Source organism: Pipistrellus hanaki (assembly GCF_964339955.1).
Source record: "Pipistrellus hanaki genome assembly, chromosome: 3".
NCBI lineage: Eukaryota > Metazoa > Chordata > Mammalia > Chiroptera > Vespertilionidae > Pipistrellus > Pipistrellus hanaki.
In genome coordinates this window covers 180,254,522-180,271,140 of record NC_140505.1, presented here as the reverse complement: position 1 = coordinate 180,271,140, position 16,619 = coordinate 180,254,522, and the positions used below count along the sequence as shown (strand labels likewise).

The 16,619-nt window shown below is 53.4% G+C and overlaps 1 protein-coding gene across 4 annotated transcripts in view; it reads right to left on the bottom strand.

Moving 5' to 3' along the window:
• ABTB3 (ankyrin repeat and BTB domain containing 3) overlaps positions 1 to 16,619 on the bottom strand; it is a gene marked incomplete at its 5' end in the record, with an annotated part of 237,531 nt that overhangs the window by 25,835 nt on the left and 195,077 nt on the right. For 3 of the 4 annotated variants that reach the window (XM_084876948.1, XM_084876950.1, XM_084876951.1), the window contains 7 exons: positions 1,548 to 1,726; positions 3,478 to 3,698; positions 4,267 to 4,402; positions 4,499 to 4,592; positions 6,353 to 6,454; positions 8,435 to 8,524; positions 10,516 to 10,681. In XM_084876948.1, the coding sequence (XP_084733074.1) occupies positions 1,548 to 1,726; positions 3,478 to 3,698; positions 4,267 to 4,402; positions 4,499 to 4,592; positions 6,353 to 6,454; positions 8,435 to 8,524; positions 10,516 to 10,681 (988 nt within the window). The remainder of the gene's footprint in view (positions 1 to 1,547; positions 1,727 to 3,477; positions 3,699 to 4,266; positions 4,403 to 4,498; positions 4,593 to 6,352; positions 6,455 to 8,434; positions 8,525 to 10,515; positions 10,682 to 16,619) is intronic. The other variant, XM_084876949.1, reaches the window with a different exon arrangement.

Sequence of the window (16,619 nt, the reverse complement as noted above, 5' to 3'; positions counted from 1 at the left end):
TCAGTCCCAGCTCTGCTACTTAGCGCCACTCTGTGATCTCGAGCATGCCAGCCAACGGCTCCGTGCCTCAGTTTCCCCATTTGTTACATGGGGGTAAGAATGGTATCTGTTTCAAACGTTGCCTGTGAGGATTTAAACAACATATTTTAGCTTAAAAAAAAAAAGTCCTCATTTCTGTCTCGAGGCAGTTCATTATGAAAAGGGTTCCGAGGTCAAGAGAGTTTGGGAAGCGCTTGCCTTTGTGTGAATTAGGCTAGTCAAGGCTCTGCAGCAGAGACAGCGAGGTAAGCCCATGTTTCCCTGAGGAGGGGAGGGGACATTCAGTCTGGTTCCACGTGGTTTTCACGGGCTCCTTGGTGCCTGGCTGCGCCGGGTGTTAAATACTTTGATGTCATCCCTGCTGAGGGGCTGGTTGCTGCAGAAGCAATGGCGAGGCCATCGTGGGGATGGGGACTATAACGCGCTCATGTTGCCAAAACCGGTTTGGCTCAGTGGATAGTGCGTCAGCCTGGGGACTGAAAGGTCCCAGGTTCGATTCCGGTCAAGGGCATGTACCTTGGTTGCGGGCACATCCCCAGTGGGGAGTGTGCAGGAGGCAGCTGATTGATGTTTCTCTCTCATCGATGTTTCTAGCTTTCTATCCCTCTCCCTTCCTCTCTGTAAAAAATCAATAAAAATATATTTTAAAAAAATAAAAATAAAGAGCCCACGCAGTGGCAGGGGCCATGTGAAGGGCACCCACTCATTTTCTCTTCACAGCCAGCCTGAGGTTAATACAATCACTGTCCCCACCTTCAGGAGGGGAAACTGAGGCAGAGAGAAACTTGACCAGGGTCATAAGGCCAAGTCAGTGGCAGAGCCCGGCCTGAACTCCTCCAGTTCGGCTCCAGGGCCCGTGCTCCCAACCACTGTGCCATCCTGTCCCGACGCCCACTGAGAAGCCCAGACTCCTCAAAGCCTCCGGGCAAACTGGTCCCGCCTGGTGCTTCCACAGCCAGTGGTGGGGCTGTTGCCACCCCTCCCCTGACCTGGGCTCTCCACTCCATGGCTGGGCAGGGACCAGGCACCCTGCAGCTGTCCATTCACACAGTTGTCCTCACCCCCACCCCCGTATCACATGGCTCGCTGGTGGGTGCTGGGTGTCTCTGTGTTATCACCCAACAAGGGACCCCAAAGATTTTGAAGAACTGATCGCACAGTAACCCCAGGCCTGGACTGGGTTTTTCAACGGGTTGCCTCACTTCCCTTCAACGCAGGTGCCAGCGGGAACTGGGAGGCCCGTGAGGAAGGGGTGGTCTCAGGGTCACCGAGGGTTTCACTGGCTTCTGTGTACCCCAAAAGCCTTCCCCAGAGCCTGGCTAACTGTTTTGTCCACCCGCCTGAGTGCCCTGGGATCTCACAGGGACTCAGCAAAGCAGCTGCCCCACAAATGATGATGGCACACGTGGCTTTAGCCACCAGCTGCCACGACCGCAGGGAAGGGACCCCTGAGATGGGGAACCTCCGAGCTCTCTGCCGGCGGCCCGGCGGCTTCGCACCCCGCGTACCTTGCTGGCCTTCAGGATCTCGAACATGAGGGGCAGGCCCTGGGTGACCAGCTCCTCCGTGTACTCCTCCTCCTGGATGGTCTTGAACTCCTTCAGCAGCCCCTGGATGAGCGGCCGGCGGTGCTGCTGGAAGGCGATGCGCAGGGACTCCAGCCACGTGTGCAGGGTCCACGGGACGCCTGGGGGCGGCGGGGGGGGGGGGGGGAGGTGGAGAACAACCAGAAAAGAAGGCGTGTTTTTATCCGAAACGCGGCCTTCCCCCAGAGCGTTACCCATTTGTGAGACCGAGAGACAGGCTTGCGATGACTAGGGCCAGTGTTGACTCCCTCCCCTGAGACGTGCCGAAGTTGAAGTGAAAGGTCCTAACTCAATGCCCTTAAGGACAGGTGTCCATTTCTTCGTGCTGCTCCTGTTATTAGGGGCTGCGTTTTGCAACCTACAATCATGGGGTAGAATACGGGAGCCGTCATGCGCCCGGCTCAGGCCTGGGACAGGCTTCTCCGCGCTGTCTTCCTTTGTCTCCGTCCCCTCTGCTTCCTGGGGAGGGAGGTGCTCGGGGAGGGGCCGGGTCTGGCCCAGGGATGGATGCCACATCCGTGCCCAGGCGAGGGCGGAGAGCTGGGGAAACCCACCAGGGAGCTAAGAAGGATGCTTCCACCCACGTCAGGAGACAGGGAGGGTATGGCTGCTGGCCCCCCGCCCCCCGCCCCCCGCGCACAAAAACTCCATTTCCACCTGCAGCCACTTCATCAGGCTTCCTCCCCAACAGGAGCCTCTCCGGCAGCTGATTGCTGTGCCGATCCCCCTCCCCCGGCGCTGGTGGGGAGAGAACGCAGGAGTCTCGCTCCTGTGTACAGCAAGCCGACCTTTCGGAGTCTCGGCTGCTTCACTGTGCTAAACAGGCCCTCAGGGCTGTGGCATGAATGCCCCACCTGCTGAACAGCCACTGCGAGAGGCCCTTTTCCAGAACACCTGCAGGCCCCCGAGTTTAAGACCCCTGTGAGTGCTGCTATTCCCATGCCGGGGCTAGGCCACTAGACTGGGAAGGCCTGGCGAGCCTGTCCCTCAGATGCACGGAGGAGCCATCACGGAAGAGCCAGCCCCCCAAAGCCTTCCTGAGGGGGGAGCAGCCGGAGGGGGGGGCCTGGTAAGGAAGCCTGTCCTCCTCTAGCTGCTGCCTGGCCGCAGCTTCGTAGGTCCGGGTGCTCTCTGCACCCCAACCCCTGGGAACCACCTGGGATGCTTGTTAAATATACAGATTTCCGGCCTCTACCCATCCAGACCCTAGACAGCAGAGCTTCTGGGTGTGGGGCCTGGCGATGTGTATTCAGACAAGCTCCCAGGTGATTCACACGCCTAGCTTCCAGAGCCCGGAGTATGGGAATCGTGGGAAGGTGACCGGAGGACGGGGCTGGCAGGATGCTGCTGTGGCTGGGGACGGTGTGGGACTCTCAGCATGGAGGTGAGTCCCAACCAGCCACGGAGAGGTCCCCTGGGCGTGTGTGTGCGTGTGTGCGTGTGCGTGTGCGTGTATGGTGTGTGTGTGGTGTGTGTGTATGTGTGTGTGGTATGTGTGTGTATGTGTGTGTGTGGTTTGTGTGTGTGTGTGCGCGTGTGTGGTGTGTATGTGTGTGTGTGGTGTGTGTGTGTGGGTATGTGTGCGCGTGTGTGGTGTGTATGTGTGTGTGTGGTATGTGTGTGTATGTGTGTGTGTGGTTTGTGTGTGTGTGCGCGCGTGTGCGCGCGTGTGTGGTGTGTATGTGTGTGTGTGGTGTGTGTGTGTGGGTATGTGTGTGCGTGTGTGGTGTGTATGTGTGTGTGTGTGGTGTGTGTGTGTGTATGTGTGTGTGTGTGTATGTGTGTGTGTGTGTGTGTGTGTGTGTGCCGGGCAGTGGTGTTGTGCCCAGGGGCGAAAGGCGCCCGCACTGACCTATGCTCCTGATGTCAATTGTGACATCCACGTAGCCATGCTCAGCGCTGTGATACATGGCCTCCCTCAGGGCTCTCAGTTTGGCCTTGCTGTTGCGGCTGGCGCACAGGGGGGGCGGGGCTGTCTCCGCCAGGTCTGTCCCCTCGGCCAGAATCTCCTCCAGGGACAGGATATCGCTCTTCTCCTTCTCTGGCTGGGCGAGCAGTTTGCGGAACACGTTCCTGTCAATCATAAACCCGGAGAGGAAGACACTGAGAGGCGGGGGAGGGCTCTGCCAGGGCGGGGACAGGCGGGGACCACTCCCTGGGACACGGGAAGAGGACGGGACCAAGTTGGGGTGGTGGGCGCTCCGTTCTGGGGGTGGAGGAGATGGTGGGGCATGGCTGGCTGTGTTTCCTCAAGGACAACCAGGGACCTAAGTGTTTGCCTCGAGTATCTAGAAGGCTCTGGAACCTGTGATTCCGCTTTAAGTGGGGTGATGTGCAATAAAACCGATGGGATTCATCCAGAGGGAATGGTGGGCGGGAGGCGAGCAAACAGGAAGTGATTTATTCTTTTTAAAGGGATTCTTCTCACTTCGCTTCTGAGAGGGGATTAATGCCTGCACAGTGGACGTTGGCTGGGAGAGGACAGAACAGTCAGTCCAGGCAGATGGGTGTGGCATGGGATGGGCCTGCACTGCCTCTGGGCCCCACACCCAGAGAGGCGGCGGGTCTGGGGCAGGCCTGGGAATCTGCATTTTTAACAAGCACCGCTTGGGGCCTGGGGCTCCGGCCCGCCCTAGCCTACCTGTGTCCGTGGGCTGCGGCCTGGCTGAAAGAGTTCATGTCCCCCTGGGGGGTGGTAGAAATTCCATTCCTGTGCATGGTTCCTATCAAGGGGTCCGCACCTCGCTCCAACAGCAAACTAACCAGCTCAAAATTGCCTGCAAGCCCAGAGAAGGGGTTTCATAAGCGCATAAAAGCAAACACAGAGTCGGTGGAGGAGGCCCTCGGCCAGGGTGAGGATGGGCACCTCTTACCCACGGCGGCGGCGAGCTGCAGGGGCGTCTCCGAGTAGTTCTCCTCTCCGTGCTCCACGGAGCCCTCGACCTTGGCCCCGGCGTCCAGGAGGAGCTGCGGAGGGAGAGGCGCCATGGACACGTTGAAAGGACACATCAGATGTTGAAGGGGCGTCAGGAAAACTGGAGGAAATCAGTGCCATGCCAATGTTCCTGCTCTCCGCTGGGTCCGCGGCCACGGGCACAGGGCGAGGGTGGCTGGGCCTGGAGGGGGCGCTGGGAGCTGCTGGGATCTACTGGACCCTGAGCTACTCAGTGTGGCCTACAGGCCCGCAACGGGGGCACCTGGGAGCTGGTGGGGAACATGGCCCTCCGGCCCGCCCCAGACCCACTGGACCGGAGTCTGCCTTTGAACAGGCTCTCAGGGAGACTGACACGTACACGAATGTTTCTAGAAGCCCCTGGAACCAGGGGCTGGAAGACTCCCTGTTTGGGTCGAAGAGCATTCAAGTGGTCTTGTGGAATCACAGATTAAGAGTTCTGGAGACCACCCGGGCTGGCTGGGGCCAGGGTCCCGGGAGCTCCGTGGACAGGTCAGCAGAGGACAGGTCTGCCTCATGGGACTCAGCTCTGTGCCTTCCCAAGGTATCTGTGTTTCTCCCGGTGAATGTGCTGCTGCTGATGCAAACGGGCTGGGGTGGTGGGGCGGGGGTAAGTGGGGGGGAGAACCTGTTTTCTTTATCACCCGTGGGGGTCCCTGAGGGCGCAGCCAGGAGCGGGCTGCACGCGTGGCTTCCCGTGACTTGTGCACCTGACTTCGGGTTGGCTCTGCTCGGCTGCCCACTGTGCCTACTCCGGATCGAAAGGCCGGGGATGCCACTGCTTGTTCAAGGATGGCATCTGCGCCTGCCAGGCCACCTCCCGCCTCTTCTTCCCTAGACTCCTCTAATGGGATTGGACTTCCTGAAACGTGGCTTTGGATCTGTCTCCAGGATCCCCACCCCCTAGGCAACAACGAAGGATTCCCGTGGAATCCCACCATTGCCCAGCGGTGCCTCTCTCACTGTTCCCTGCTCTCCGTTCATCCTCAGAGGCTTGGACCCCATCAAAGGAGGCGAGTTCCTGATGGACCCGAAGCTTGGCACTCCCTGTGGGGTCAGGTGGGGTGAGGAGGGGTCCAGGCCTGGATGCTCACCTCTCCTTTCTGATGCAGGGAAGACCACGTTTAAGATCTAGAATGTACTGGATGGCTCGTCAACGAACACCAACTCAACAACAGCCAGAGAAGGCGCAAGCAACACGCGCATGCCCACAGGGCCTCTTACGAAGACATCTCTCCGTGCGTGGGAGCTTTCTCAGAAGACACAGACCAAGGCCTGCTCTAGATCTCCTGGATCCGATGCTCACCATGTGGGATCCAAGAAAGCATCTTTAGGAACCCGTTGCCTTGGCAACCTGGATGTGTCTTCCCACTGGTTGGAAGCCACTAGATTCTCCACAAACACCAGGGTCTCCAAGGTCTCACACCAGCCGAGTTTTGTGTTCATGTTATGGCAAATAAAAGGAACCAATCCACAAAGCCACAGCTCGGGCCCCGCCCCCGAGCCATGGGAAAACACCTTCCGTAGGTCGGCCACGGTGAGTGTTGTGTGAGGCTGCATGTGGGTAGGTGACAATTTCATACTGGCTAACGCTGGGCCATAGAGATCCTTCCATATGACGCTTTCACGAATATGAGATGCATGTGCTCTATTTGATTGCAAGTGAACCAATAGGAAATGTCTCAGTGACTATGCATGCCGGGAGAGGTACAGATTTGCATCATGGGAGAGGTGAAGTTAAAGGTCAGGTGTGGATAGGGAAATGCGTTAATACCTGAACTACAGGAATATGTCCATGCAACACAGCAAAAGTCAGAGCCGTCCAATGGCGGGTCTCGGGGTGGACGGACGGATATTTATGAGGAGTACTGACAACCTATAAACAAATTGAAGTTATTTTCAGAACGTGACCTTCACAATACGTAGACGAGCAGGGCGGACCTCGCTGTGGCGGGGCACGCGGGAAAGGCGTACAATGGACGCCCTGGCCGGTGCCTGGGGAGGTGTTGGTGATGGGGGTGGTGAGAAATAAGGACTCCTTTGCTTCTCCTCTGAACGCAATTCAACGGATGACCTCCGGCCATAGCGAAGGTGCCTTGGAGAAGGTGTGAGGGTGGCCACAACGAGCCAGCTCACCTGCCTGGCTCCTCTCTCTGCTGCAGGAAAGGTGGTGGTTCTGAGACCTACAGGGATGTCAGCGTGAGATGCCACTGCCAGCTCACCCACACCTTTAGGGGACGTTCCCCGGTGGCAGCAAACCCCAGGCAAGGGGAGGCCTGCTTCCAGCTTTTGAGCCAGGGAAGCCCACCATCGGATGGAGGAGTGGCACCATCTGGTCACAGCTCACCCACGCTGTCCTCAGTCCACTCTCCTGCTGCCTCTCTGGTTGACAAAGGCCCTCAGATTTCTCGAACCTGGGCATAAAAATGTCCCTGAAAGCACCACAAATAAGCACTCTGCTCTGACACTGGTCTTTTGGCATGGGGGCGGGGGGTGTCTCAAAACACCCCTGGCCACAAGAGAGGTGTCTGGGCAGCTAAGGGTTGGGGTCCTGCAGGACTGGCACCCACACATGGTTTTCCCGACCATTCCTGGGGCCATGTCCCCGAGATGCCTGCTGCATTCAGAGGAGCTGAGTTCACTCCTCCCCTGCAGGGAAAGCTCGGAGCTGGGAGCCATGGGATGGGCTAGGGAGGACCAGGGAACCCCACCAGGAACCCAAGCTGGGAGCCCTCTCAGGGTCTGCACGGTGCTATGGATGCATAACAGGGGTGTGTGTGTATGAAATCCCCAATACTTGAACCTTGTATGATCCAAAATGGTGATGGATCCCAAACTATGTCTATTGACTGCTTTCCTCCGATAAATATAAAACTCACTAAAGAAAAGCACAACACTACACCCCAAAAGCAAATAGAAAAGCCGCCCAAAACCCACAGTACTAAATCGACAAGACCGTCTAATTTTGACCTAAAAAGGTTTCGCAGGGTTGCTGAGTTAGGACGGTGGCATACCAATTTCCCCAGTTTTCAAGGCTGCCAATATCTGGCTGGTGGAGAGAGTGGGTCTTAAGACAGCATAGAACATGGTAAAAAAAAAAAAAAAAAGGAAAAAAAAGTGTGATTTCACCTATTACAACCCCCGGCAGGGAAGGACACCAATACTGAGTCCCAAACTGATGCTAGTTCCCCCCTGTATTTGTTTCTTCCAACAGCTCTCTGAGATGGCTGTGATTATTCTCCCATTTTGCAGATGGGGACACCGAGGCTCAGAAACCACTTGCCCAAGCACAAAAGCACATTACCACAGCCCGGACAGTGTTAGAATTTGAACCCGTGTCAAATTCTAAAGCCTGCTGGGGTGTGCTTTTTGCTCCAGCACGCTACTTCAGAGCTTTGTGATTAGCTTTACGACCCATGACTGCAACTCAGCCAACCAGGGTCGCCAATAGATTCGGTGGGGGAGGGGGAGCCATGCCTCAGCTCTGGGACAGGGCCCGGCTTTGCTCTGCGCAGAGGGAAGGGGCTGGTGGCTCAGGAGGGCACTCTTTGCTCTGATCCCAGAAGGAATGGATTACCATAAGGAGCAGAGACTATACCCCTGAGCCAATTAAAAGCTGGTGCGCCTTGTGGCTTTGTTGGCTCTTTTTACGTGAAACATAACATGTTCCTTGGAGTTTCCCTGGGCTGGGGCCTTAGGATGGAGGGAATCCATTCACTGGTCTGACCTCTTTGCTGGACAGAGCGCCCTGCCCTCAGCAGTGGCTCTCGTGAGAGAAAGCCCCTCCCCCCACTCTTGGTTCACCTTCCCCTGGGGATGCCAGGCCGAGGGGCCCTGCAGCCCCCTGCACCCTCACCTCCACATTCAGGTCAGCTCCGGCATCCAGCAGCATCTGCACCATCGCCTCATCCCCACGGACGCAGGCGTACATCAGGGGGGTCATGCCCTGCGGGGAGTGAGAAACCACAGGACGAAGAAGGGTTACCAGGTGGCTGGGTCACTTGATGCTAACATGCAAATTCTTACTTTTGCTTAGAAGGCTATCTTTGCACTCAAAATCCGGCATTAAAAAAATAATAATAGCCGAAACCGGTTTGGCTCAGTGGATAGAGCATCAGCCTGTGGACTGAAAGGTCCTGGATCCCTGATTCCGGTCAAGGGCATGTACTTGGGTTGTGGGCACATCCCCAGTGGGGGGTGTGCAACAGGCAGCTGATCGATGATTCTCTCTCAACGATGTTTCTAACTCTCTATCCCTCTCCTTTCCTCTCTGTAAAAAAATCAATAAAATATATTAAAAAATAATTATAATAAACAACCCTAAGGTCACAATCCTCCATAGTTTGCAAACCAACATGAAGGCAAGAAGGGACCATAAATTGTCTCTCTTTTTTTGCATTTATCGTTGCTTAAGTTGGAGGGTTTTCCTTTGTCTGTGTTAGGGTGCCACAGCCCTAGAAGTGTTTGCTGAAGCAAATGGCTGACTTCAACTTTCTGGGTTCTCAGCATCAGCAGCCAAGCGATCGAATTGACAAACACCGTTTCCTTGACATTTTCTCTTTCTCAATGTAACAAGCGTCATCTTTACTCTATTCAAGATACCGGTCAGGATCAAGGGAAATTGGATACCTCTGAGCACAAACCCAGAGTTGACATCTGCTTTGACATTACCATTTACAAGCGAATGAGGAATGGCTTTCAAAAATTCCATAAGCATTTGCCCACGACTCCTGCTTATTATAAACAACGTACCCAAACAAAAGAAGGGATGGATGGATATTTCCATAAACAGTGTGGTGGTTGTGGAGGGAGGGAAATATCCAAGTAAGAAGAGCCTTATCTGACACCATCCACTAAAACCATTTCTGGTTTGATTTAGCGACACAGGGACAAAATTAAAACCATAAAAGTCAACTAGGCACACAAAAAAGGAAAATCTCTACAGCACGGAGGGCATGAAATTGAAAACGTAAACAAGACGAAAAGGTAAGCAGTGAGTGGAGACATATCTGTCACATAATAAGGGTCATGTGTCTCATATGTAAAGAGCTCTTCTAAATAAAAAAGACAATAAAGCTCCAGTGAAAACCAGGCAAAAGGTAAATAAAAGATTCACAGGGAACACACATATATATTGTTGGAGGGTGTGTACAAGGAAACCAAGTCTCTGGAATAGTAATTTGAGATTAAAAAAAAAAAAAACTTTCAGAAAGATTAATGAGTTTGAACCACTATTTCCACTCTTAAGAGTTTCCCTAATGAGACAATCAGGAATTCGAACAAAGATTTGTATAAGTTTATTTAGCTCAGCGTTATTGATATAAGTGATTAGAAACAACCTAAACACCCAACAACCGAGTGTGGCTAAATGAATAAATAATATGACCATGTTAAGTCGCCATTAAAAGGGACCAAAGTTATTTAATGATTTTTAATATTAAAGTACCTTTCATTGCACCTCAGTGTCAGGGGCTTGGGGGGTCAGCTGCCTGTCTCAGAGGCTCCTCCTGGGGTCCCCCAGAATGACTTCTGTGCCTCCTAAACGTACCCTGAAAGTTTGGTGGAAATTTGTCTTGATTTTTTCTGTGATGCAATAACAGGCCGGATGAGCAACTAATTTTAACCAGGCTGGAAAAAGAACGTGAAGGACACACACTAAATATAAATAGGATGGTTATCCGGGAGCGGGGATGATTTCCTTTCTGGAATAGGCCTATTTTTTCTCTCTTTTCCATTTCAGCTGCAATGACCACGTGCAACTTCTATAAAGATGAACAAGGGTATTTTTATTTTAAAAACTAAAAAATAATATAAAAAAGTCACCCTGAGTTACCCATAGGGGGAGCCTCTGTCCAGTGCCTGCTGTGTCCACTTGCCATGGGGCGTCACTCGTGGTGAACGTGGGGGTGCGTGTTCAGATACCCAGAGGACCCGTACCTGTTCGCTCATGGTGTTGATCCCATCGGGCCCCAGGAGGGACACGGCCTGCTTCACCAGATCCGTCCGCCCGCAGTTCAGCATCCGGAAACCCAGGTCCTGCTTAAACTTGGCTTCGATGGCCACCGCATCCAGCTTCCGAGAAGCAAAAAAGCAGTCGTCAGCCCTAAGGGAGGGAGAGAGGGTCAGCTGGATGCGGAGGCCTCCCCAGGGACGGGCTGGAAGGCCCCCAGAGTCAGGGAGCACCAGGAGATGTTGTGTTCGCTTTTCATGTACACGGCCCGCTCCTGGGCCTTCATTAGAATGCGGACGTTTTGACCGTTGGTCCTGCTGTGGATCTGGCCTGTCCTCCGTGTTCCTTCACGCAGGGAGCAAAGTAGACTCTGGGCTACTATTTACTGAATGTTTACTGGGGGATAGGATACCCTAAACACTTTACATGAATTAATCCTCACTCAACCCCAAGAGGTAAATACTATTCAAAAAAAATATATATTTTATTTATTTTTTTATAGAGAGGAAAAGAGAGGGATAGAGAGTTAGAAACATCGATGAGAGGGAATCATCTATCAGCTGCCTCTTGCACACCCCCTGCTGGGGATGTGCCTGCAACCAAGGTACATGCCCTTGACCGGAATCAAACCTGGGACCTTTCAGTCCGCAGGCCAATGCTCTATCCACTGAGCCAAACGGGTTTTGGCTTAAATACTATTTTTAACCCACTTTTTTTTTTTAATCCTCACCCAAGGATATTTTCCCATTGATTTTTAAAGAAGTAGAAGAGAGAAGGAAAGACAGAGAGAAATACTGGTGTGAGAGAAACACATCCATGGGTTGCCTCCTGCACGAGCCCCTGACCAGGGCCCTGGCCGGGGAGAAGCCTGCAACCCAAGCGAGGGATGTGCCCTTGACTGGAATTGAACCCAAGACCCTTTGGCCTTCAGGCCGATGCTCTATCCACGGAGGCAGACTGGCTGGCCCTTTACCCCTCTGTTAACCACGTGAAACAGACACGGTGAAAGGACTTGCCCAAGGCCACGCAGCCGGCAAGCAGAGGTGCTGGGGTGTGTAACCACAGCAGTCTGGAGAGCCCGCTTGGGTATCTACTGTGCCCTCCTGTCCCCCATCATGGCACATACTATTTGCCTCTTCCCTTGCTTGCCTTCCCCTCCAGGCTGGGGACTTCGGTGAGAGCAGGGACCCTGGCTAGTGTGTCTGCATCCCAGTGCCAGATAGCGCCCAGCACATTGGCACTGTTACAAACGTTAGCTGAACGAACACAGGGCAGGTGGATGCTGGACATTTAAAGCAGAAGCAGAGCAGAGACCTGGGAAGATGGAATGTGGTCACCGATAGTCAGGTGCCTCGGAAACGAACCCAGGCAGCCAGGCGCAGCGAGCGAGCGAGAGGTCAGGGAAGGTGAGAGAAAAATAAACAGGTTCCAGAAAGCGATGCAAACTCTGCTGGTACAGGATGCTACCTCCTTCCCACCGCGAACTGATCCATCACCGACGGAATCAGATCTGCAAGCACTTATGGAGCACCTGTTGGTGACAAGCTCTGCACTAGGAGCCGAAGACGTGTCACTGTCCCTGCCCTCTCCCTGGAAGGGGAGATGGCATAGGCACTGGCCATGAGACCCCCTGTGGTGCATGCAGTGCTTGAGGGATCGGAGGCATGCACCGAACAGAGCCTAGGGGATACAGCAAGGCTTCCTGGAGGAGGTGACTTAAATAAGGAAGGGATAGGAGGAAAGAAAGCAGAAGAACTTTGAGCTCGTATGAGCAGAAGTGTGGCAAGGAGGCATGGCAGGTGAAGTGAGGGCAGGAAGGTCCCGGGGTTTCTGGGGTCTTAAACTTGTAGGCAGGGTGCCAGAGCTGAGGGTGGGGTTGGATGACAGGGGAACTTGACTTGATTCTCAAGGCTCCAAACGTCACCCTTAAGGGCCACCTAACATTTTGAAGCAGGCAGGGCACTGGTATGGTTGGAAGTGGTACCAGTATGATTGGAAGTGGTACTGGTATGGCTGGAAGTGGTACTGGTATGGTTGGAAGGCCAGCTCTGGGAGAGAGCAGAGGATGGGTTTGTCGGGTGGTAAGAGCCATGTCAGTGCGAAAGGGACTAGCCACATGGATGAAAAAGCTGCCGGTGACAAAGAGACGGGACAAGGGGCTGAGTGAAGGCTGTGGCTGCTGGGGTGGGGCAGGTGCCGTGGGTTCTGTCTTCTCCACACGCAGGTGCCCATTGCTCAGGTGACGGCCCTGCGGCTGGTGGCCCACGCAGTCTCATCAGCTGCAGTCAGCGCTGACCCAGACCCCCTCCTGTCCCTCCTCTTGCCAACCCAGAGGGTGGAAATGGAGGAAAGGAGGCAGGCATTCAGCATCCCTGGTCCCATTCCTGCTTCTCACTAACCCACAGGGTGGTATAGGAAGGATTCATTTTTTTTGGGGGGGGGGTATCTTACTTTTTTATCCTTGGAAGAAAGGAGAGGGGGTATTGTTTATGGCACTAAGACACCTGCTCAGCAGCAAGGCTAGGTTCTGGGGAGAACAGCAGAGGGGTGAGCCAGAGAGCCTCAGGAGGTGGGTGGGCTGGGTGACGCTTCATTGGGTTCCTGATATATCGTTCACCTCTGTGACACAGGAGCCTTGGCCCAAGGCTGTCCTGAAACGGGAACCCTGCCGTAGGTAGGATATGTTCCAATGGTCAGCAGACCGTGGCTCGAGAGCCACATGCGGCTCTTTGGCCCCTTGAGTGTCGCTCTTCCACAAAATACCACGGCCTGGGCCGTGCACAGAAGTCGGTTTTCGGCTCTCGAAAGAAATTTCAATCGTTGTACTGTTGGTATTTGGCTCTGCTGACTAATGTGTTTGCCCACCACTGTGTTAGGCTTTCAATAGGTGACACCAGGATTTTGCTTCTGGCCACCAGGGGTAGCTGATGCAGCGAAGATCCCAGAGGACCCGAGTTCAGGGTTGATAGGGGGTCTGAAGTCTGTATACATGCTTTAGGAACCGTGTCAGGTCAGGCTCCAAGGCCCAGGGAAGAACTAAGAAAGGTATTTAGGGGACCAGAGTGGACCAGGATCCTGGACTCCCAGATGAAAGATCACCTCAACGCTGCTGGACACTCTCCCGGGAAGCCTGAGCGCTCCCCAGGTCAGGGGGGGATGCAGGACTCCGGGCCTGGCCTTACACCACGGCATCAGCACCCAAGTTCAAACTTCTGGGGCACAGAATGGGGCCGTGCCATAGGGCGAGTTCATGGGGCTTTGGACTTGGGACTCATTGCTAAGGGCTTTGGATTTAGCCAATAAAAGATACTCTAGCAAATATTGCATGGGACAAACGGACACTAAGATATTATTCACTAATTATCTGAAATTGAACTGTTTTATCTGGGAATGGGCAGAGCCACTTGCCTTGACCCTAAAAGAACCCGAGGGGAGTCCATGGATCCCACTGTAGTGAGGACGGCACCCATCTCTGGGGAAAGAGGGAACACCTTTGTGAAGGAGGCTTCATCTGAAGGACCGATGTTCCCTAAAAATGGTTAAGGAGGCCCGGCCGGTGTGGCTCAGTGATTGAGCATTGACCTATGAACTAGGAGGTTGCCGGTTTGATTCCCAGTCAGGGCAGATGCCTGGTTTTTGGGCTTGATCCCCAGTGTGAGGCATACAGGAGATAGCAGATCAATGATTCTCTCTCATCATTGAGTTTCTGTCTCTCTCCCTTCCTCTCAATAAAAATATTTTTTTTAAAAAATGGTTAAGGAAGAAGCTTCAAGCCCAATGGACAGGAGAGAATAGGGTGAGAGCAACAGGGAAGGGACTGGGGCATATGTCACTGTGGCTTCGGGGTGGGGAAGAGGAGGGGTCTGCATGTGTTTCACTGGTGTCTGGAGCCTTGATGGTGATGGTGTGTGTGTGTGTGTGTACACGTATGTGCACGAGTGCACACGCAACTCTCGGGGAGGTATCAGGTTTGACTCATTGTAAGGAGAAATTTCTTCGCCCAGACCACTGTCTAATTCGGGAAGAGGGTGCTTTGTGAAACCAGAGCCTCTTTCTTGGGAGCAAAGAGGCTGCGAATTGTCCTTGTCATTGAGTTTGCAATTTCCTCTTTCCTGTCTGCTCTTCTCAATGCTTGATTGATTCTCTCAAATAAGCATTTTTCCCCCCCTGGAGTCAAGCTAAAATCCATGTAACTGGATAACTATTACTGGGCACCATGCATGGGGCTAAGAGGAGGGAGAAACGACACAGATTCTACCCCGTGCTCACTGAGCCCCAGCCTGCTCAACAATTAATTCCAAGAACATCAGCGGTGTTTACCAGCTCGAGAGGTCCTTGGTTTTAATTAGGAAGAGACAAATGGCAAGAAAATTACTGTAGCTAATGGTGATGATGATAATACTACATCGTTGTTATAGGAAGCTGACACTTATTGAATACTTACTATTAAAATCCAAGCTCTTCCCGTGTATTAATTCATACAATTTTTACATTAAGCCCATAATGTGGGTGCGGTTAGAAGCCCCATTCCAGAGATGAGGAAATTTCCCGCCACAGAGCTGGTAAGCAGGGAGTCGGCATTTCATCGGCTGAATGGGGACCAGGCCCTTCTCCACGGTGCTGGCGTGCCCCCAAATGCAACTGCCTACAAGAGTACCTCTCTTCCATGTCTCCCGGACCCTCAAATGTAGTGTGTCCAGAATTGAGCTTTTCATTAACACATCCATCTCCCACCCTCTGAACTTGTCCGCCGGTCATCCTATCTCCACAAACGGCATCCCTGTCCACCAGGTGCTCAGGTGGGAACCTTCTTTCATTCTAGTAGCTGTTGATTGTGCCACCCAAACCCCCAATTCCACATCCATTGCTTCTCTCCACCTTCACTGGCCACACCCTTGCTCCAAACACCTGGATGATTGCAGTAGCCTCCGAACTGGTCTTCCTGCTCTCACGCTTCTCCCTTCCACACCGGTTTCTTACACAAGGGAAGAGTGAACTTAAAATACAAATAGGACCATGCTATGCCCCTGCTTAAAACCTTTCAATGCCTTCCCATGTAACGAGAATCCACTTCAGCCTTCAGGGTCCCGCCCTGCTCTCCAACCCTCCCCTTCCTCCTTCACTGCCCCAGCAGCCCCCGCTTCTGTCCCTTCCACAGGCCAAGGTCTTCCTGCTCTGAGGGCTCTGGTCCTGCTGTTCTCTCTCCTTGGAATGACCTCCCCGTAGCTCTTTGCAGGGCTGGTTCCTTCTCATCCCTCAAGTATGAGCTTGAGTGTCATGTCCAGGAGGCCTTCTCTGTATGTAAAGGGTGCTCCTCTCCTTTCCCCCCTTTTTTTTCTTTTAATCCTCACCTGAGGATATTTTTCCATTGATTTTTTAGAGAGAATGGAAGAGAGAGAGAGAGAGAGAGAGAGAGAGAGAGAGAGAGAGAGAGAGAGAAGACACATTGTTGGGTGCCTCCTGCACATACCATCTGACAGGGGCTGGGGATTGGATCTGCAACCCAGGCACATGCCCTTGACCAGGAATCAAACCCAAGACCCTTTGGGGTGTGGGCCAACCCTCTAATCACTTAGCAACACTGGCCAGAGCTCCTCTCCCCTTTAATTTATTTTTTATTCTTATTTTTAATCCTCACCTGTGGATATATTTTTTCCCATTGATTTATTTTTATTTTCTTAGAGAACATGGAGAGGAAGGAGGAGGCAGGGGAAGAGAGAGAAACATTGATGTGAGAGAGACACATCCATTGGCTGCATCCCATTCACATCGTGACTGGGCCAGGGATGGAGCCTGCAACTGAGGTACATGCCCTTGGCTGGGAATCAAACCCACAACCCTTGGTCTGGAGGCTGACTAATTACTGAGCCACACTGGCCAGGGCAAGCTGCTCTCCTTCTCATCCCACCTCCAGGCCAGTTCCACCCCTCCCCTCCCTAGCCTCCCCCAGGGCCTACCCTGCATGCCGGAAGCACACGGGAGTAACTGGTGGGTGAGCCACACACAACTCATTCCTGAGGCCTCAGGAAACACCTGATTATCCAGCATCTCTCAGCCACATGAACTAAGCAGAGATTCTGGCCACTGAATT